Source organism: Argopecten irradians, chromosome 8, assembly GCF_041381155.1.
Source record: "Argopecten irradians isolate NY chromosome 8, Ai_NY, whole genome shotgun sequence".
Taxonomy (NCBI): domain Eukaryota; kingdom Metazoa; phylum Mollusca; class Bivalvia; order Pectinida; family Pectinidae; genus Argopecten; species Argopecten irradians.
Genome location: NC_091141.1, coordinates 43,710,251 through 43,735,941, shown reverse-complemented (window position 1 = coordinate 43,735,941; position 25,691 = coordinate 43,710,251). Strand labels below are relative to the sequence as shown.

At 34.0% G+C, this 25,691-nt stretch overlaps 1 protein-coding gene across 1 annotated transcript in view; it reads right to left on the bottom strand.

The window, feature by feature from the left end:
• LOC138329924 (catenin delta-2-like) overlaps positions 1-25,691 on the bottom strand; it is a 103,741-nt gene that overhangs the window by 10,387 nt on the left and 67,663 nt on the right. The window contains exon 9 of the mRNA XM_069277208.1: positions 18,540-18,740. Coding sequence (XP_069133309.1) covers positions 18,540-18,740 — 201 coding nt within the window. The remainder of the gene's footprint in view (positions 1-18,539; positions 18,741-25,691) is intronic.

Here is a 25,691-nt window from a genome sequence, read left to right as displayed (position 1 = left end):
GGGTTTCTGACTTTGGAATGGCAGTTATAATGACTGTTTACTCATATCAAAGAACGAAATTATGTTTGGTCGTAAATGCCATGTACAAAACAAGAAGAGAGTCACCCACGCCAAGCCATGGGATGATACGGTAGGCAAAATAAAACATGCCGATTTATGTAACATGTTCCGTTATTAATTTTCAATGTTTACCATTGAGAAATATCTTAATGATATCTAGCCTCTTTAATAGTTTAAGGCAAAATTTTGTGGAAAAAAAAAAAATCTTTCATGATCCGTCAAAACTGGTTACACAGTAATGTACTCTTATCGTAATCATCAGTCAATATTAAGTTCGATGTTCACACCTCTTTATCTATCATAATTATGGTCTCAGGCGAATGAAAAGTCGCTCAAGACAGACTTTTTATGATATTTGGGTTGTAAAAACATGGTTGCTTGTCACGTAAGACAGGGAGTCGCTGAAAACAGACCTATTATATAGCAAAATACGTTGGGGGGTCTCAAGTAAGGTCACATAAGACAGAGAGACCCTACATACAGGGGGTCGCTCAGACAGTCTTGACTGTATATACAGTATGGTATAGCAACAAAATGTCAAATTCTGAGCAAAATTCAGTTGTATATCTTTGTTATGATTTTGATCCATACAGTCCCCTAATTTGTTATTACTATATCTTTGTTATGATTTTGATCCATACAGTCCCCTAATTTGTTATTACTATATCTTTGTTATGATTTTGATCCATACAGTCCCCTAATTTGTTATTACTATATCTTTGTTATGATTTTGATCCATACAGTCCACCTAATTTGTTATTACTATATCTTTGTTATGATTTTGATCCATACAGTCCACCTAATTTGTTATTACTATATCTTTGTTATGATTTTGATCCATACAGTCCGCCTAATTTGTTATTACTATATCTTTGTTATGATTTTGATCCATACAGTCCACCTAATTTGTTATTACTATATCTTTGTTATGATTTTGATCCATACAGTCCGCCTAATTTGTTATTACTATATCTTTGTTATGATTTTGATAAATATACAGTCCCCTAATTTGTTATTACTATATCTTTGTTATGATTTTGATCCATACAGTCCACCTAATTTGTTATTACTATATCTTTGTAATGATTTTGATCCATACAGTCCGCCTAATTTGTTATTACTATATCTTTGTAATGATTTTGATCCATACAGTCCCCTAATTTGTTATTACTATATCTTTGTTATGATTTTGATCCATACAGTCCCCTAATTTGTTATTACTATATCTTTGTTATGATTTTGATCCATACAGTCCCCTAATTTGTTATTACTATATCTTTGTTATGATTTTGATCCATACAGTCCCCTAATTTGTTATTACTATATCTTTGTTATGATTTTGATCCATACAGTCCCCTAATTTGTTATTACTATATCTTTGTTATGATTTTGATCCATACAGTCCCCTAATTTGTTATTACTATATCTTTGTTATGATTTTGATCCATACAGTCCCCTAATTTGTTATTACTATATCTTTGTTATGATTTTGATCCATACAGTCCCCTAATTTGTTATTACTATATCTTTGTTATGATTTTGATCCATACAGTCCACCTAATTTGTTATTACTATATCTTTGTTATGATTTTGATCCATACAGTCCACCTAATTTGTTATTACTATATCTTTGTTATGATTTTGATCCATACAGTCCCCTAATTTGTTATTACTATATCTTTGTTATGATTTTGATCCATACAGTCCCCTAATTTGTTATTACTATATCTTTGTTATGATTTTGATCCATACAGTCCACCTAATTTGTTATTACTATATCTTTGTTATGATTTTGATCCATACAGTCCACCTAATTTGTTATTACTATATCTTTGTTATGATTTTGATCCATACAGTCCCCTAATTTGTTATTACTATATCTTTGTTATGATTTTGATCCATACAGTCCACCTAATTTGTTATTACTATATCTTTGTTATGATTTTGATCCATACAGTCCCCTAATTTGTTATTACTATATCTTTGTTATGATTTTGATCCATACAGTCCACCTAATTTGTTATTACTATATCTTTGTTATGATTTTGATCCATACAGTCCACCTAATTTGTTATTACTATATCTTTGTTATGATTTTGATCCATACAGTCCGCCTAATTTGTTATTACTATATCTTTGTTATGATTTTGATCCATACAGTCCACCTAATTTGTTATTACTATATCTTTGTTATGATTTTGATCCATACAGTCCCCTAATTTGTTATTACTATATCTTTGTTATGATTTTGATCCATACAGTCCCCTAATTTGTTATTACTATATCTTTGTTATGATTTTGATCCATACAGTCCCCTAATTTGTTATTACTATATCTTTGTTATGATTTTGATAAATACAGTCCCCTAATTTGTTATTACTATATCTTTGTTATGATTTTGATCCATACAGTCCCCTAATTTGTTATTACTATATCTTTGTTATGATTTTGATCCATACAGTCCCCTAATTTGTTATTACTATATCTTTGTTATGATTTTGATCCATACAGTCCACCTAATTTGTTATTACTATATCTTTGTTATGATTTTGATCCATACAGTCCACCTAATTTGTTATTACTATATCTTTGTTATGATTTTGATCCATACAGTCCCCTAATTTGTTATTACTATATCTTTGTTATGATTTTGATCCATACAGTCCCCTAATTTGTTATTACTATATCTTTGTTATGATTTTGATCCATACAGTCCCCTAATTTGTTATTACTATATCTTTGTTATGATTTTGATCCATACAGTCCGCCTAATTTGTTATTACTATATCTTTGTTATGATTTTGATCCATACAGTCCCCTAATTTGTTATTACTATATCTTTGTTATGATTTTGATCCATACAGTCCACCTAATTTGTTATTACTATATCTTTGTTATGATTTTGATCCATACAGTCCACCTAATTTGTTATTACTATATCTTTGTTATGATTTTGATCCATACAGTCCGCCTAATTTGTTATTACTATATCTTTGTTATGATTTTGATCCATACAGTCCACCTAATTTGTTATTACTATATCTTTGTTATGATTTTGATCCATACAGTCCCCTAATTTGTTATTACTATATCTTTGTTATGATTTTGATCCATACAGTCCACCTAATTTGTTATTACTATATCTTTGTTATGATTTTGATCCATACAGTCCCCTAATTTGTTATTACTATATCTTTGTTATGATTTTGATCCATACAGTCCCCTAATTTGTTATTACTATATCTTTGTAATGATTTTGATCCATACAGTCCCCTAATTTGTTATTACTATATCTTTGTTATGATTTTGATCCATACAGTCCCCTAATTTGTTATTACTATATCTTTGTTATGATTTTGATCCATACAGTCCACCTAATTTGTTATTACTATATCTTTGTTATGATTTTGATCCATACAGTCCCCTAATTTGTTATTACTATATCTTTGTTATGATTTTGATCCATACAGTCCACCTAATTTGTTATTACTATATCTTTGTTATGATTTTGATCCATACAGTCCCCTAATTTGTTATTACTATATCTTTGTTATGATTTTGATCCATACAGTCCCCTAATTTGTTATTACTATATCTTTGTTATGATTTTGATCCATACAGTCCACCTAATTTGTTATTACTATATCTTTGTTATGATTTTGATCCATACAGTCCACCTAATAGTCCAGTTAAAATACGAAAAATAGAGGCCTAACCTCCAAATAATTGCAACAGAATTGGTTTTTGTGCTTTTTGGGTTGGAGGATCTTAGTATTTTACCATGAAAAAGTCGCCAAAAATCATATGTTCGGAAAGTCGTTTTTTGAACACCCGAAAAATAAGAAAATATGTAGAAATAACACTTTTGACCACTTTTAAAGTACAATATCTGCTATTTTTGCAATACTTGAAATATGAGATCGGGTATATAGTAAGACAAACTTTAGGTTAGTACAAATAAGTTGAAATGATACAATAATTTCAGTCAATCCAAGAAATAAAGAAGGATGAAAACGGCTCAAAACCTTTTGAATTAAGCTAGCATTACAGTTTCTGTTCTTTTTAGATGCAATCATTTATAAACTCTTCCCCTGAACTTTATCAGTTTGTGTTTTATGCCTTAAAGAATTACATTTTCTTTGATATTAATGCATGATCGATAATACATTAGCTAGAAAAAACCTGAATATTAACATGTCAAGTTGACTGATCGTGCCAATTTGAAGTGTTTTTATACTTAGATTGTTGCCAAACACCCATTTTGGTAGTTAATATTTCTGAAAATAAAAAAAGCAAATGCTTCAAAATATGTTATATCCTTTTTTTTGTATATTTTGTACTTGTTATTTTTATCATTTGTTGTAAAACGAGTATAAATATGCACATCTTATTTAGTTGTAAAAACTTCCTGTCACGTTAATTTGGTTGAATATCAAAATATGTCTAAGTCCATAGATCTGCAATACAAAAATCTTAATTTTTCGAATATGCTTTATTCGTTTGTCATAAAATTTTGCTAGTAAATAGATTAGAACTGTGATGATTTTCAGCTATAAAATTGAACTTGAACTTTTATTTTATTCCTGAATCTCATTGAAAATTATATAACCCCCATCCAGTTCCATTATGGAAAAATGAAAAACTGACCTATGCAAATATTTTATCAAAAAGAAATTTCAATCTCCCTTTATAAAGAGCGCTCCATTATGGTGGTAATATCTGCGAAAGGATTTTGCAATCTGATTAGTCACAAAATAGATATTTACATTTTTGACATTTCAACTTAAGGACTTAGCCAATTAGTGAAGATTAGTCAAATTGGCACTAAATGAGGATTTGATCGACCTCACGTCTTTTATATTTGGGGATATCTTGATATAGTAGTCTCTTTTAGGTGAGTATAGCCTACATAGAATCTGAATTAATAACTATCTTAACACTTAAGACGGTACTTACCGTATTTTTGCGCGTATAGTGCGCTCCCGCGTATAGTGCGCAGGTACGTTTTTGAGTTTTATTTTGAAAAAAAAAAATTACAAAATTTTTTTTGCATCTTCATACAAAACTTTTTGCATAGGCTCCAAACACTCTTATAGAACAAAATCAAACTCTTCCTATTGTTTATCAGTGCCTAAAACAACCTTCTGTTTATTAAAATTAACTGGCGAGAGGAGTTTGACACGATGATTGACACTTTGTTTACACAGCACTAGCGACAGGCCTAGTTAGCTTGTAAATTGCCGGTGACACTAAAATGAGGTCTCAACAACGATGTTTTTACAATAAAATAATTAATCATACCTTGTGTAATTCCAAGTGGTATCAATCAAATTTATTGTATATCTGATGGGCATTTAGATTTAATTATGTCCAAGATATTAGCTGGAAAGCCGACCCAGCTAGGCTAATCAACCATAGCTGGCCGCCATATTTGACTACTGACTGCACACTTCCATATTCTCAATTATTTCAATAAGTATTGAAATCAAGATGAGATTTTACAGAACCATTTCAAAAGATGGTAATAAGAGTTTATATTTGGCAGCCATACCATCATCTATAGAGCCGATTGGTCAGTTTTAATGTAAGAAGGTTTTAGTTTCGTATTTAATTTGCTGACTATGCATGAAGCCATTACACTGACTTCCGTAAACATTTGCAAGTTCAAAAGTTTTCACATGCTGGCGAAATATATTTATAAGGTAATCAGTTTAATGTGACGGATCAATTACATACTTATACATCGTTTCAAGCTCCAGACTGCATTTATTAAGCCATTTAGATCTGGAGATATACCTTACTAAAGATTCAGGATCGTAACATATGTCCGGTCATGAACACATGTGCTCCCAAAACGGACTTTCAAGAAATTAAAGATATAAATTTCAAGTGAGCTTTTCATTTTATATTGAATATATGCATTGAATATTGACTTAAAGATCCAAGTATTTAATCATAACTCTCAACATGTACAAAATGTTAGGCTAGGGGGGGGGGGGGATTTACCTCTATTTCCCCTATTGGGCCACGCCCCTCCTGCCTCCGTGGGGTCAGAGCCGAAATCTATACAGATCTGTTTCCCTTCCCCCAAGGGTGTTTGTGGCCAAATTTGGTTACAATCCAAGTAGAACTCTAGGACAAGTAACGATTTATAGGATTTACCTCTATTACCCCTATTGGGCCACGCCCCTCCTGCCCCTGGGGGGGTCAGAGCCAAAATTTATACAAGTTCTGTTCCCCTTCCCCAAAAGATGTTTGTGGCCAAATTTGGTTACAATCCATATAGAACTCTAGGACAAGTAGCGATTTATAGGATTTACCTCTATTACCCCTATTGGGCCCTGCCCCTCCTGCCCCTGGGGGGTCAGAGCCAAAATTTATAACAGTTCTGTTCCCCTTCACCCAAGGATGATTGTGGCCAAATTTGGTCACAATCCATGTGGAACTCTATGACTAGTAGCGATTTAAATTAAATGTTGACGGACGGACGGACGACGGACGCCGCGCCATGACATAAGCTCACCGGGCCTTCGGGCCAGGTGAGCTAAAAATGTGCACTATACGCGCAAAAATACGGTACTAAATAATTCTTGAATGAAAAAGACATATTATTCAATTTGGACTTCAGAATGTCCTTGAAAAAGGCCAAAAGACCAACTTTGAGCAATGATATTATCTCAGGTAGTGAAAGTAAAATGTTTTACTTTTAAAGCCTTTTTAATCAACAAGTTTTATTTAAAAAGATTCCACCAAAATGAGTATCAATGGTATTGTTAATAATAACAATTTTTTATCTTAACAATCCAACAAAAGCATATTTGGCTGTTGCAAGGACATAATTATGAAATTTTCATGCTGTCATACTTTTTCCCCGTGTTGATTTCAACTTATGTTTTTGGCAATCTGTGCTGTCCTTATAACGTTCTTGTCATACACTAATTTTCTAGTATCTCATGATAACTATGTAAGTTTATATTTGGCTTCAAATTTGGCAAATTATGCAAATATCTCTATTTTTCTAATTTTTTGGGGGTCAAGAAAAACACTTTCCCAAATCTTTATTTGTGGCGACTTTTTTTCTTGTATAAAACAAAGTCAGATCTGTATGAAAAACAAAGAAAAACTTCTGTTGCAATTATTTTGGGGAAACATCCTATCTTTACTGGACTATAATTTGTTATCAGTATATCCTATCAGCTATGTTTTCCTTGTTTTTGGTATGAGTTCATAGGAGGACAACTTTTTAGGAATAGGATTAAAATTGTAATTTACTACTCTGAATTAAATGAGCCACAGCAGAAGCTGGCCCTCTGTTGTGCTCTTTGAAAAAAATGGATTTTAATTCGGGGAAAAACCCCTACCAAAATTCACATATCGCACTAAGATGTAACTCTGCATCATTTGATGAACTATCAACTGCAATTAACAAACTTTTTTTTCACTTAAACAGAGGATTCCGCCTATTTGAATAAGTCATTTTCCAGAAGAAAATATGCAAATAACCGGAGTATTCGAATAGGCGGAGAGGACATTTTGCACCTTCATTTGACCTCACACATATGTATGTGAACAGGCAAATAGATATCGTTTCGTTTACTTGATAAATACGTAAATTATTTACACTTAAAACGAACAACAAGTAATTATTTTCGAAGTTGTAAATCGATTTTAATTGTTTAATAACAAAAAAATATTCCAATATTAGATTCTTGTTTACGTTAGATCGACACGTGAATATTTGAGAAACAGCTAAAAGATTGATATCAAATGCAATAACTAAACAGGATTGAATTTGTGTCTACAATTCTGAACCTAAATAGGTCTAATAAACAAATTTACGTACATTTGCCTGGCAAAATGAACTTACGATCGTGATTAAACTTCAAAATGCCGATCAACTAGTAGGGTTGTTTTTACACGTGTATGAATTCGAAAATGGCGGCAGGTGATGAAGCCATGCGTTCACTGGACCTAAATGTGTTTTGAGAATTCTCTCTGTATTGTTGATCTATACGGCGAATAGCTTGATAACATTTCAGAAATTAATGCATAATCAAGTAGCAATGAAACAACGTAGCAAGTATCTTTTGTATTCTACATACTGTACGAAACTTGCGGTAGTTATTGCACGCCGACTTTGCATGCTTTTATGTCTCGTTCAATGAGACGCTTGATTCGCACATGTCTGATGTAGTCAACAAGACTCTTGTTGAACGAGACTACTCATGAATGGTGATTGTTTTAAGGAAGCATGGTTTCTCCAAATGATCGCGAACTAAGGTACGTTATGTTAATAAATAAACATATTTGAAAGTGCAAATGCTTTAATTAGATGTTTGAGTCAGTGATTATACTAAAGTAATGATCAACCACTGCTGATGTAAATCGTAACAGCGTCGAATACCTTTGCAGATTCATGCATAAAATAACAAGCCATACGATAATAACGTTAATCTGTCACCATGATGATTTCTAGTAAAAGCGAAGTATCTTTAAGCATGTATCGGCGAATTTCGCTAAAAAAATATTGCAAAATTGCAAAATTTTCGATTTTACTTTTATAATTTCCCAAATGTTTTATTCAAATAACCGGAGGTCATGTAAAAGTCTATGCAAATACACGGAGTTGAAAAAGATAAAGAAGGATAAAATCAGGACCGCAGAATTTTATGCAAATAACCGAAATATTCAAATAACCGTTATTCGATTATGTGGAGTCCTATGTACAATCATGTATATGTTAGAAGCTAAGCATGTTTTCAAAACCAAATATTTTGAAATTTATTTTTGGATTTGGGTCAAAATAGGCCGATCGATATTCACCACACCTCTTTCAAACTTTTCTTTGATATATTAACCTTATATGACAAATGCTTTCACAAGTCTACCCAGTCTATATAGCCGATGAACTACACACCAATTCACCTGTGTACAGGTAGGTAAGTCGAGCGACTAGACTGTGGTCATTATCGTGATAAACACTCAAATGTTATCAGCCTCATGTAAACCACATTTGTTCTATTCAGATAGGTCTAATTCATCAGCCAACTTCACCACATTCAACACCATATCAGCACTTTGTTGACATTGTATGCTCTACCATAGACATTTCTACTTGTACAAAATGGCTAAAATGGATGTTCTGTATGTATACAGTACACCTCCATGACCTTGTATGAGGTGATCCGTACATAGTTAAACCCAACAGAGCTGAACAATTAAAATTCTACACATTCTGAATTTACATGTACAGAGATGTTAATCATACCTCTAATGTCAGTGTAATGAACCTGGCCACCTTCCATTTTACTTGTTGGTTGTAGGGCTCTATAAATCCCAGCAGAATACCCTAACCTATCACCAACATGGAACACCACATTGTAAAATCTCATTTATACACACAACTAAAACAATATGCAGTGGAATGAATCGGTGGTATGATTCAGTGGTAACAATAGTCTGACCTGTCAGGAGCTCTGTAGTGTATATATATACAGTCGCTATCAGACCAGCTCACTGACTTAACCAGAGGATATAGCCATCTGAAAAATTCCAATGGATCATTGCTGGTTGGAATTCCAATGGAAATGATCCAACGATTGTACACAGCCCAGTCTCCAACGCTGGTACACGGTCCAGACAAGAGTCTCCACCACAGACACACTGGTACACGGTCCAGACTAGTCTCCACCACAGACACACTGGTACACGGTGCAGACAAGAGTCTCCACCACAGACACACTGGTACACGGTCCAGACAAGAGTCTCCACCACAGACACACTGGTACACGGTCCAGACAAGAGTCTCCACCACAGACACACTGGTACACGGTCCAGACAAGAGTCTCCACCACAGACACACTGGTACACGGTCCAGACTAGTCTCCACCACAGACACACTGGTACACGGTCCAGACAAGAGTCTCCATCACAGACACACTGGTACACGGTCCAGACAAGAGTCTTTACACCAGCACAGTGCTCTGTATTATAGCTAGCCAGTTAACAGAAGGTGTTCTAAATTAACATATTCCTAAAGCTCCATCAATACTTCAAGTCAAAATAGTATTCTCCTTATACTGCAGACACTGGAAACTAAAGCGTAAAACAATCTGGTTGAGACTAATTAAGCTAATTAGTATTATCCATTATGATGATGTCACTATTCATGAAAACTAAAAAAATAATATTTTTGAAACTAGAACTTGATATTCTTCCATAGAGTAAATTGTTCAGTACTTCAAATCTGTCTGGTAACAGTATCAACTGAGGTCAGGAATTTACAGTGAAATGACCAGAAGATTGCATGACCAGTGTCCAGTCTGATAAAGATAGCCACTGTGAAGATTCCAATAGTGTTGATCATGGCCCTTCAGTGCCCACACTGGGGTTCAGTAAGGGGTCTATGTCTGGCTGAATGAGCGATCTGTAGGTGTGAGCCCCAGGACATAGACCAGTAATGATCTGAATCACTGGACCTGCTGTTTATAGATAACCCTCTCTGGACTGGTGTTAATTCACACACAAAAAGCCTTATGGGTTTTCGCCAAAGCAAACATTCACATCATTATCTCCTTCCATGTTTATCACAGATTTACATGTAACTATAGGTAAACCTTTCAGTACAGCATTGACACTGGCCTTTCGTGTGAACGAGCTAGCAGAGGTGTACCGTACTTTAAATAATAAAGCAACATTTGTACTATCAACTCATCAACAAATACTTCTTTAATTTCCTTCCAAATTTTTAAAAAGTCAAACTAAAACTTCTGACACTTAATGATCAATACTTCAAGTAACATTTCACAGTGAACGTTAAAAATTCAATAGAATTTTCTTCTTGATTACTTTCACAACTTTTTATCTGACAAATATTTCTCAGTGTTATGAAGTTCACATGCAATTTCAAAGTAGTGAAAGTACTGCAACTCAAGCCCTTAATAAAACTTTATGAATAAAATGAAACAGATAGAATTAATTGTGTCTGACTTCAGGTTGATATGTTTAGTTGTATAATCATACATTCATAATCAGAAGGAAAAATATGAACTGCATGCCAATATTTATAGTTCATATTCATAAAACAAGAATTAAGATTTGCATTCATTACATAAATGATAAATATCAATGCACAATATCGTGGTCTTCAATTGTAATTAAATTGCAAGGTTAAAGAAATTGTTTCTTTTATCACTTAAATTTTCATTTTCTTCTAATCAATAAAAAGAACATCGGTTATGATACAATAATGTAATTGAAAGGCATTGCAATTCCTTATGTAAATATAATTGATATCAGGAAACAGCATATAGTGCACATATGTAAATAAATTTCAGGTAATAGTGTAGTTTTATAAATGCAAACACACTATTATAAGATCACAATTTATTTCATTATTAATGAACATAGAAACTATGTAGCTATATATATCAGTAGAAAATCAAATATGTTCATTACAGAAGACAATAGAACTGTAAGCCAATGATGTGTATAATATCAGATTTGTCACTCTAATAAGATCTCCAATGATGTGTATAATATCAGATTTGTCACTCTAATAAGATCTCCAATGATGTGTATAATATCAGATTTGTCACTCTAATAAGATCTCCAATGATGTGTATAATATCAGATTTGTCACTCTAATAAGATCTCCAATGATGTAAATGTTTATACAGATTTGTCACTCACTAATATAGATCATCCAATGATGTGTATAATATCAGATTTGTCACTCTAATAAGATCTCCAATGATGTGTATATATATCAGATTTGTCACTCTAATAAGATCTCCAATGATGATTGTAATCAGATTTGTCACTCTAATAAGATCTGATATAATATCAGATTTGTCACTCTAATAAGATCTCCAATGATGTGTATAATATCAGATTTGTCATCTAATAAGATCTCCAATGATGTGTATAATACAGATTTGTCACTCAATAATCCAGTCAGATTTGTCACTCTAATAAGATCTCCAATGATGTGTATAATATCAGATTTGTCACTCTAATAAGATCTCCAATGATGTGTATAATATCAGATTTGTCACTCTAATAAGATCTCCAATGATGTGTATAATATCAGATTTGTCACTCTAATAAGATCTCCAATGATGTGTATAATATCAGATTTGTCACTCTAATAAGATCTCCAATGATGTGTATAATATCAGATTTGTCACTCTAATAAGATCTCCAATGATGTGTATAATATCAGATTTGTCACTCTAATAAGATCTCCAATGATGTGTATAATATCAGATTTGTCACTCTAATAAGATCTCCAATAATATCAGATTTGTCACTCTAATAAGATCTCCAATGATGTGTATAATATCAGATTTGTCACTCTAATAAGATCTCCAATGATGTGTATAATATCAGATTTGTCACTCTAATAAGATCTCCAATGATGTGTATAATATCAGATTTGTCACTCTAATAAGATCTCCAATGATGTGTATAATATCAGATTTGTCACTCTAATAAGATCTCCAATGATGTGTATAATATCAGATTTGTCACTCTAATAAGATCTCCAATGATGTGTATAATATCAGATTTGTCACTCTAATAAGATCTCCAATGATGTGTGTATAATATCAGATTTGTCACTATAATATAGATTTCACAATGATGTGTATAATATCAGATTTGTCACTCTAATAAGATCTCCAATGATGTGTATAATATCAGATTTGTCACTCTAATAAGATCTCCAATGATGTGTATAATATCAGATTTGTCACTCTAATAAGATCAGATCATTGTCACAATGATGTGTATAATACAGATTTGTCACTCTAATAAGATCTCCAATGATGTGTATAATATCAGATTTGTCACTCTAATAAGATCTCCAATGATGTGTATAATATCAGATTTGTCACTCTAATAAGATCTCCAATGATGTGTATAATATCAGATTTGTCACTCTAATAAGATCTCCAATGATTTGTCACTCTAATAAGATCTCCAATGATGTGTATAATATCAGATTTGTCACTCTAATAAGATCTAACGTCTTAACATGTACACATTGTTTCAATTACTCCTGCATATTTCATCAATATTGGTTGCAAGGGTTTTAATTCCAGGAATTGGAGTCCTTAGATTTGATGACAGAAACAGACTTTAAAATATGATGTATTAATATACTAAACATGTACCTTGCATTTCATTTTCATAATGAACATCACCAATACTGTTTATAACATTAGTTGTTTAATCAATGTCCTATTAACAGCTAGAGTAACTGGATGACTTCTGTAAGCAATGTGTTGCATAGTACCTGTATGTGTTGGGAGACTGTGGTATACTGTGTCTCCCTGTGTGTTGGGAGACTGTGGTATATTGTGTCTCCCTGTGTGTTGGGAGACTGTGGTATATTGTGTCTCCCTGTGTGTTGGGAGACTGTGGTATATTGTGTCTCCCTGTGTGTTGGGAGACTGTGGTATATTGTGTCTCCCTGTGTGTTGGGAGACTGTGGTATATTTTGTCTCCCTGTAATAGTGGCTTTATAAAGTGCTATCTCACTGAAACATGCCAACAAAAAAATCAAACAGAGCATCACATAATGACAATGGGCAAATACCTTTATATTTAGGATTATTGTTTCACCAATGATATGCTTTAAATAAGCAGGAGAGTTCTTTCTTATTATAAGCGATACATAGATTCTACTTTTGATTTTTAGTGACATTATATTAAGCACTCTATTGACCAGGAATATAGGTTATCCTTAAATTGTCTTGATGACCCTGATTAAGACATTTTTCGATCCCTCCATATTGGCAACAAGGCACAGAATGTTTTGGCTTAATTTTGTCTCCTAGTCTTAATTTAATAGGTTTGTTTAATTGAGTATATAGTAAGATATACAACAAGAGGTCCAATAGGCCTTAATGCTCATCTGACCATTAAGTAAATAGGAAATACAAAGTAACTTGTTTAAAGATTGTAGCATAATAGACCACTCCAACCTTAATGAAGGTCAAGGTCATTTATTTGAACTTGGTAGCCCTTCATCCAAGCATGCTGCTTGTCCCAAATCAGTAACCTTCAGGCCTCTTAGTGATTCATGAAGAATATGATGAACATGGCAGTACATCGCCGAGGGAGAAGGGCTATGTATATCCATCTCTGGGAAGCCAGTTCAAAACCCACATGGGGCACTGGCCAGTTCAAAACCCACATGGGGCACTGGCCAGGCAAAGACTAATGTTGGTTGGTGATATTTCAGCGATGTATATGGAAATATAGTGAGGCAGTATAAAGAAACATGTGGATCGATCCAGGTATAGCATGATGTTGCCTGAAGGATGACCTGGCAATACTTCGTTTGCAGGTATCAGAAATCTGCAATCACTGGTGATCAGTGTAATGTCGGCCATGTGACGGCTTAGGGGCATGGAAACTTTGCAAGGCCTTACACATCTGCTACTGACATCCACAAGGCCAGATTAAACCACTGGTACCAATATATATCCAACACCTATATGTCAATCAGCTTTATACTTTTCGTAACAGTTTCTAGGTTTTTCTTAATTCTATAAATGGTGCATTGTCAACTTTGTTTTAATTAAACTTCAAGAAGACAAAGAAATATTGCAGCAGAATATTAACCCACTACACAAGCTTCAAAGAATCATTGATTCAGGAACCAATCTCCCATGAATTTTCTCAATATTTCAGCATGAATATTTCATCATCATTCGAAGCTACTGTCATAATCACATATAGTCACTCAACCATAACACCAAAAGTCATAGTCCAATCACAATGCTTATCGAAATACTGGTGAAATAACTTATAAAAAAACTTCCATTATCAGAAACCAACAGATGTGTTAGTGTATTGTTAGTGCAGTCTTTAGTTTTATCAGGTCTTAGACCTGTACAATCAAATTACTAGATTGTAGATTTCATTGACCGATCACCAAGCAGTCTGTAACCACGCCTCATGCTCACAACGGCATGTGTACCCATTCAATGCTGTAGCATATACAATATATCTATTGCATTAAATGATGTGCTGTACCAGATGGTTTGATTAACAGCTGGCTATTCTTTAATACAATATAATGTTCTAATTTTAATTCTACATTTGAAATAAATCTATCATAGCATCATTTTTACAAATTCTATTATCTCCAAAATGGTTTCTATTGTTTAGAAAAAAACAAAAACTTTAATACATGCATAGTACCAACTTTAGGGACTCAAGTCTCACCTGTTAACGAAGTGTACTAACTGAGGGACTCGAGTCTCACCTGTAAATGAAGTGTACTTACTGAAGGACTCGAGTCTCATCTGTTAATGAAGTGTACTTACTGAAGGACTCGAGTCTCACCTGCTAATGTAGTGTACTTACTGAGGGACTCGAGCCTCATCTGGTATATCTGGTAAGTGGTGAAGTAGACACTATCACGTTCTGACTTATCCAAGCTTTCAAGTGACATCTTTATAATAATTCTACTCTTAAATCCACAAAGAAATGTTTGTAAAATTAACACACTTCAGCACTTAATAACAGCTGCAAAATCATTTGAAAATCTTCAATTGAAAATCCATTTCATTTTTGTGAACGTTTAATGTCGTCAACTTAAGATAATTGGAGCCTGTTCCTATGGCTTCCTCTGTGGGCTCCTCAAGGGCACATCTGTAAAAATAACCACTGGACTCAAAGGATGATTGTCCCCTTGTCAAGGTGACCTTGGGGAAAACTAAGTTAAAATCTACTTGTACCTAACACCTTTGAAGCACACATGGTGTTGGTAACAATAGACCATACAATAGGCCATATGTCTAGCTAGGTGTAAAAACAGACATGATAACAATCATCCAGGAATTTCATAACAGATAATTTCACACATTTAGGTGCTTGTAAACCTCCAGGTTATGTCTCTAGTTAGTACCTACAGTTGGTCACATCCAGGAGATCTTTCAGACACAAATGAAACCATTATATACTGTAAAGATCTTGAGCAAAGAGATCTGTTCATTATTCCAATCAGGCAGTCCCACATCATTATGGAAAGATCAAGAATGACTTACAGGAGAATAGAACAAGAGGCCCAGAGGGCCTGTATCGCTCACCTGGTTTGTAATGCCAAGTAATGTTCTAAATACAGGTTCATTGTTTCTTTTCTGAAGGAATTCGAATATTTATCTCTAATTCCCCTACTGGGCCCTACCCATTCTGCCCCTGAGGGGTCAGACCCAACATTTATAGAAGTTCTGTTCCCTTCCCCCATGGATGTTTGTGGCCAAATTTGGTTACAATCCATGCAGAACTCTAGGACAAATAGCGATTTATAGGATTTACCTCTATTTCCCCTATTGGGCCCCGCCCCTCCTGCCCCCAGGGGGTCAGAGCCAAACTTTATACAAGTTCTGTTCCCCTTCCCCCAAGGATGGTTGTGGCCAAATTTGGTTACAATCCATGCAGAACTCTAGGACAAGTAGCGATTTATAGGATTTACCTCTATTTCCCCTAATGGGCCCCGCCCCTCCTGCCCCCGGGGGGTCAGAGCAAAACTTTATACAAGTTCTGTACCCCTTCCCCCAAGGATGTCTGTGGCCAAATTTGGTTACAATCCATGCAAGAACTCTAGGACAAGTAGCCAATTATAGGATTTACCTCTATTTCCCCTATTGGGCCCCACCCCTCCTGCCCCCGGGGGGTCAGAGCCAAACTTTATACAAGTTCTGTTCCCCTTCCCCCAAGGATGTTTGTGGCCAAAATTGGTTACAATCCATGCAAAACTCTAGGACTAGTAGCGATTTAAAGGAAATGTTGACGGACGGACAGACGACGGACGCCGGACACCGCCCCATGACATAAGCTCACCGGCCCTTCGGTGAGCTTTCAGACTTACGTTACAACTGCCCTAGTATTGTTTATATTTTAATTTGTCATAGCATTTGATTTAATTTTACTTATACGTCTTCATCATTATTATAAATACTTGAACATCTTGCTATTACCCATCTGTCATACGACTGCTACAACAATGACAGGACATTAAAAAATCCAAGATGGCGACCTCATAGATCGATCTTATCAGGCTGGGTTGTCCGCAAATAAGACCCCCACCACTTTTGACCTTTATTTTTTCTCTGGGAGGGGGGTCTTATTTGCGGTGAAATACGGTAAATGTTAATCCTTTCTTGACTATTTTCATGGCTTATAAATACAAAAAGTATAAACACAACAATAATTCTGTTTATTATATTCCTTCATCATCATTCTATGGACTGTATGACTCAAAAGTTTCATTATATCAGTATTCATATCAGAAAAGAAATATTTATTTCAATTTCATTTCATCTCGCATTTTGATGCAAAAAGATCGCTTAAAGATAATATCTAAGTATTTTCTCATAAAACGCTTTGAGTAAATCAAACGCAAACATAATTTATCAACTAAAAAATGAAGGTTAAAATATTTTAGATATTGTCGTAGAAGTCTGGAAATAAAACATAAGTAATTCTAATTTTGGAAAAGTGTATAATTTACTGCCGATATTTGACCAATAGTATAGCAGGCAAATCCTCACCTGTTACTCAGTCAAAACATGTTGGCAAGAGTAACTACATGAACTGTACCAAGCTAAGTAGGCCACATGCCAAAATACACACTGACCGGGCCTTAAGGTGACTGTGAGGTGTTAATTAATTAGCGATTGCCATTATACCATTGACATGCCTGATTGCCGTTTTTTGTTCGTAAGTTGGCAGTCAAATCACCTGTCATGGTTGCCTTTTTTTGGGTGAATTTGAATGCAAAGTATTAAGAGTTGTAGATATCGTCAAAAAACAGAGTGAAATCGGGACGCAGACTATCAAAAAAGTATGCATCCCTATTCTAAATACCAATCTGTCTGCACATTTTGACGGAAAAACTTTATAAATTCATCTTATTGTAAAGGTTTGTAAGTATAAAGAGACAGTGCATCAATAATTCAAACATCTGTGTGACCAGGGAACAGCGATTTTAAAAATGAACCCCGTAAGAATTTACTCATGGAATTTAGTCAAGATTCACAGGCAACAAAATGAGGAGCAGTAAAAAAAATTTTTCTTTCATTTTCTGATTATAGGAGCAGGAAATCTGACGAACGAGAAATCAAACTTGGTAGACCTTCTACTCAGCATGCTACAGACCGAATACCAGGTATATAGGCTTCACCAGAAAGTGTCTAACTTTAAGATTATAGTCTTTTTGACATATGCGACCTTGATTTTTATAATCTGAATGAAAAGTTTATGTATGGCGGACAGCTATGTCTGGAACATGATGACAATTGATCAATAAAATCTGGATATCCTTTATAAACCATCCTCTTGTTGTGTTTTCATATAATCCCGCTAAAAGACTACATGATGTCTGTCCCATAGGTGGTCACATAACGCAGGATATGTCAACTCTTGTGCTCTACATTCACTAAACCACAAAATAGCATGACTACCTTGACCGTCGGGGGTTCTCCTGCCGTCCGAGTGGTAGTCATCAGGAGGCGGGGCGTTGAGGTTCATGGCTGATGTACGCTGCATGTCATCTGGGTAGTAAGGTTGTTGTGGTCCGTCCTGGTCGTCCTCATACAGTGGCCCATCTCGACTATCATTCAAACGATCATCTGAGTACTGTGGCGGCTGTTCGTTGTGGTGACCTTATCAAACAGAAACAAAACTATCATTAGGTCAATCTAACAGCAGTTCAGGGTTTCATCATTGAATTTTGTCCCAATGGTTGGATAACGTTAAGAATGAAAGAGTACAATACCATACCACTATCAATGAAATGATACAGTACAATACCATACCACTATCAATGAAATGATACAGTACAATACAATACCACTATCAATGAAATGATACAGTACAATACAATACCACTATCAATGAAATGATACAGTACAATACAATACCACTATCAATGATATGATACAGTACAATACCATACCACTATCAATGGAATGATACAGTACAATACAATACCACTATCAATGAAATGATACAGTACAATACAATACCACTATCAATGAAATGAAACAGTACAATACAATACCACTATCAATGAAATGAAACAGTACAATACAATACCACTATCAATGAAATGATACAGTACAATACAATACCACTATCAATGAAATGATACAGTACAATACAATACCACTATCAATGAAATGATACAGTACAATTAAATACCACTATCAATGCAATGATACAGTACAATACAATACCACTATCAATGAAATGAAACAGTACAATACAATACCACTATCAATGAAATGAAACAGTACAATACAATATCACTATCAATGGAATGATATAGTACAATACAATACCACTATCAATGAAATGATACAGTACAATACAATACCACTATCAATGAAATGATACAGTACAATACAATACCACTATCAATGGAATGATACAGTACAATACAATACCACTATCAATGAAATGATACAGTACAATAAAATACCACTATCAATGGAATGATACAGAACAATACAATACCACTATCAATGAAATGATACAGTACAATACAATACCACTATCAATGAAATGATACAGTACAATACAATACCACTATCAATGGAATGATACAGTACGATACAATACCACTATCAATGAAATGATACAGTACAATACAATACCAATATCAATGAAATGAAACAGTACAATACAATACCACTATCAATGAAATGATACAGTACAATACAATACCACTATCAATGAAATGATACAGTACAATACAATAACACTATCAATGGAATGATACAGTACAATACAATACCACTATCAATGAAATGATACAGTACAATACAATACCACTATCAATGAAATGATACAGTACAATACAATACCACTATCAATGAAATGAAACAGTACAATAAAATACCACTATCAATGCAATGATACAGTACAATAAAATACCACTATCAATGAAATGATACAGTTAAATACAATACCACTATCAATGCAATGATACAGTACAATACAATACCACTATCAATGAAATGATACAGTACAATACAATACCACTATCAATGAAATGATACAGTACAATTAAATACCACTATCAATGCAATGATACAGTACAATACAATACCACTATCAATGAAATGAAACAGTACAATACAATACCACTATCAATGAAATGAAACAGTACAATACAATATCATTATCAATGGAATGATACAGTACAATACAATACCACTATCAATGAAATGAAACAGTACAATACAATACCACTATCAATGAAATGATACAGTACAATACAATACCACTATCAATGAAATGATACAGTACAATACAATACCACTATCAATGAAATGATACAGTACAATACAATACCACTATCAATGAAATGAAACAGTACAATACAATACCACTATCAATGAAATGATACAGTACAATACAATACCACTATCAATGAAATGATACAGTACAATACAATACCACTATCAATGAAATGATACAGTACAATACAATACCACTATCAATGAAATGATACAGTACAATACAATACCACTATCAATGAAATGAAACAGTACAATACCATACCACTATCAATGGAATGATACAGTACAATACCATACCACTATCAATGAAATGATACAGTACAATACAATACCACTATCAATGAAATGATACAGTACAATACAATACCACTATCAATGAAATGAAACAGTACAATACCATACCACTATCAATGGAATGATACAGTACAATACCATACCACTATCAATGAAATGATACAGTACAATACAATACCACTATCAATGAAATGATACAGTACAATACAATACCACTATCAATGAAATGATACAGTACAATACAATACCAATATCAATGAAATGATACAGTACAATACAATACCACTATCAATGCAATGATACAGTACAATACAATACCACTATCAATGAAATGAAACAGTACAATACAATACCACTATCAATGAAATGAAACAGTACAATACAATATCACTATCAATGGAATGATACAGTACAATACAATACCACTATCAATGAAATGATACAGTACAACAATACAATACCACTATCAATGAAATGATACAGTACAATACAATACCACTATCGATGAAATGATACAGTACAATACAATACCACTATCAATGAAATGATACAGTACAATACAATACCACTATCAATGAAATGATACAGTACAATACAATACCACTATCAATGAAATGATACAGTATAATACAATACCACTATCAATGAAATGATACAGTACAATACAATACCACTATCAATGAAATGATACAGTACAATACAATACCACTATCAATGAAATGAAACAGTACAATACAATACCACTATCAATGAAATGAAACAGTACAATACAATACCACTATCAATGAAATGATACAGTACAATACAATACCACTATCAATGAAATGAAACAGTACAATACAATACCACTATCAATGAAATGAAACAGTACAATACAATACCACTATCAATGAAATGATACAGTACAATACAATACCACTATCAATGAAATGATACAGTACAATACAATACCACTATCAATGAAATGATACAGTACAATACAATACCACTATCAATGAAATGAAACAGTACAATACCATACCACTATCAATGGAATGATACAGTACAATACCATACCACTATCAATGAAATGATACAGTACAATACAATACCACTATCAATGAAATGATACAGTACAATACAATACCACTATCAATGAAATGATACAGTACAATACAATACCACTATCAATGAAATGATACAGTACAATACAATACCACTATCAATGAAATGATACAGTACAATACAATACCACTATCAATGAAATGATACAGTACAATACAATACCACTATCAATGAAATGAAACAGTACAATACAATACCACTATCAATGAAATGAAACAGTACAATACAATACCACTATCAATGAAATGATACAGTACAATACAATACCACTATCAATGAAATGATACAGTACAATACAATACCACTATCAATGAAATGATACAGTACAATACAATACCACTATCAATGAAATGATACAGTACAATACAATACCACTATCAATGAAATGAAACAGTACAATACCATACCACTATCAATGGAATGATACAGTACAATAACTTACCACTATCAATGAAATGATACAGTACAATACAATACCACTATCAATGAAATGATACAGTACAATACAATACCACTATCAATGAAATGAAACAGTACAATACCATACCACTATCAATGGAATGATACAGTACAATACCATACCACTATCAATGAAATGATACAGTACAATACAATACCACTATCAATGAAATGATACAGTACAATACAATACCACTATCAATGAAATGATACAGTACAATACAATACCAATATCAATGAAATGATACAGTACAATACAATACCACTATCAATGCAATGATACAGTACAATACAATACCACTATCAATGAAATGAAACAGTACAATACAATACCACTATCAATGAAATGAAACAGTACAATACAATATCACTATCAATGGAATGATACAGTACAATACAATACCACTATCAATGAAATGATACAGTACAATACAATACCACTATCAATGAAATGATACAGTACAATACAATACCACTATCAATGAAATGATACAGTACAATACAATACCACTATCAATGAAATGATACAGTACAATACAATACCACTATCAATGAAATGATACAGTACAATACAATACCACTATCAATGAAATGATACAGTACAATACAATACCACTATCAATGAAATGATACAGTACAATACAATACCACTATCAATGAAATGATACAGTACAATACAATACCACTATCAATGGATTGATACAGTACGATACAATACCACTATCAATGAAATGATACAGTACCATACAATACCACTATCAATGAAATGATACTGGTATTTTAAAGGGCCACTACCTTTCCGAAACGGCTTTTAATTTTTAAAATAAGAATGTAAAACGAGATCGATAATTTTGTAGAGTCGCAGAAGTTATTAACTATACGTTTACTAGCACACTTATCATCACCCTTCAGAAATGTTTCATTCGAATAAATCAAATGTTAATTTTCATAACGTGGGTCGTTTTATGTTTCCCGCCGTCGCCTAAATGCCGCGCGGTAGTTGACTCACTGCGACAGACGGCAAAACAGCGAAATGAATCTCCACTGTTATCGTACATTAGACAGGAAATCTTGCATATGTTTGGTGTTGTAACCTCATCTTAAGCCATCGACATATATTTTCTTTTGTTATTAATGTTTTTAAGAAACCTTTAAATTTTGCTCAGGAAAGGTAGTGGGCCTTTAACAAATACTGGCTGTCTAATGCACAATATACAGATTTCATTTGCTTTAATATTGCAATTATACAAAAAAAATACACATGTCAAGTTGTTGTTTTTTTTTAAATCATGTTCTGACAAACAGTGTCCCTAGCCTTCATTTAGTCACTTATACATGTGGATTTCATTTTTTCTTTTCTTTTTTTTTTCCAAATATAAATAGGAATATCAGTACTTTTTAAAACAAGTATGTAACGGTATCAATACTTCATCGGTATCAAGTACCGGTGTCCAACCCTATATGTTTCAGGTGACCTAAACCTAATCTGATAAGCATGAAGCTTAATTTATGATATTCTGATTTTCTGTTCATGTCAAGTTTGTGTGACAATCTGAAAAACTGTGAGAGTGGCGACAATCTTTGTAAAACTTTGAGAGTGGCGACAATCTTTGAACTATGAGCTAACAACCATAAACAAGAGGCCTAGAGGGCCTGTATCGCTCACCTGGGTTTTTTTTTGGTTTTTTGTAATTATCACAAAGACTCTTACACTTAGAAAAATTAGTACAATTGACTCCAAAATTTGTTTGATTTTGAAACACAACCATATAATGATGCTATAGATACCATACAAATATGCTATCCAATACAAAGGTTCAGAGAGGAAGTAATTTATATGAAAATAGTAGCCTAATTGACCTTTTTGGCCCCACGTCTAAGGCCCCAGGGAGTCAGCCCTATACTTTGTACAATTTTAAATCCCCATCCTATAAGGATGCTACTATTGCATTATGAGTGCACTTCCATGCTGAGTTGCAGAGAGGAAGTCGTTTATATGATAACAGCAAATATTGCTCCTTTCGACCCCGCCCCTCAGCCCCCGGGGGGGATTGGGGGTAAGTCCTATGGGGTAAGTCCTATACTTTGTACAATTTTGAATCCTCACCCTATAAGGATGTTACCATTGCATTATGAGTGAAATGCCATGTTTAGTTACAGAGAAAAAGTTGTTTATATGGAAATAGCCAAATTGACCCCTTTTGACCCCATCCCTCAAGCCCCCGTGGGGTTATCCAAATCATTTGCACAATTTTGAATCCTCACCCTATAAGGATGCTACCATTGCATAATGGGTGCTATATTTATATATATCCCATGCTTAGTTGCAGAGAAGAAGTCATTTATATGGAAATAACCAAATTGACCCCTTTTGACCTCGCCCCTCAGGCCCCGAGGGAGTCAGCCCCATCATTTGTACATTTTGAACCCCCACCCTATAACGATGCTACCATTGCATTATGAGTGCTATCCCATGCTTAGTTTCAGAGAAGATGTTGTTTATATGGAAAAGCCAAATTGACCCCTTTTGACCCCACCCCTCAGGCCCCCGGTGGGTCAGCCCCATCATTTGTACAATTTTGAATCACCACCCTATAAAGATGCTACAATTGCATTATGGATGCTATTCCATACTTAGTTTCAGAGAAGAAGTCGTTTATATGGAAATAGCCAAATTGACCCCTTTTGACCCCGCCCCTCAGGCCCCCAGGGGGTCAGCCCTATCATTTGTACAATTTTGAATCCCACCCTATAAGGATGCTACCATTGCATTTTGGGTGCTATCCCATGCTTAGTTTCAGAGAAGAAGTCGTTTAAATGGAAATAGCCAAATTGACCCCTTTTGGCCCCGCCCCTCAGGCCCCTGGGGGGTCAGCCCCATCATTTGTACAATTTTCAGTTAGTAGCCCAAAAGGATGCTACCAGTCAAATTTTGTTGAAATCCGACCAGCGGTTATAGAGAAGAAGTCGATTGTTGACGGACGGACGGACGGACGACGGATGAGGGAGCATACAAATAAAATTTGAGACATGTAATTTCAGTTCTTTCTGAGTTGTAGCTGTAACAAACTTCAAATATAAAAATCCAAGATGGCTGCCTGGCTGGCAAGCGTAACCTACAGATGGAATTTGAGAAAGATCCATTCAGTTTTTTCTGGGAAATAGCGGTAACAAATTTGAACTATAACAAGACATCCCAGAGGGATCTTGGCGCCCATTAAAGAATGATCTATGTCCGACAATCGAAAGAGGGATCTTTTGTCTGCTTTTCAAACTTTTCCTTCATATTACTACTTCTGAAATTTGAGAAAGATCCTTTGAGTACTTTCTGAGTAACAAACTTCAATTATCAAAATCCAAGATGGCTACCTATCGGCCATATTTTTGACTGATCAGTCCGAAAATGCAATACGCACAAATAAGGTCCTAGGGGAACTTACATATAAAATTTGA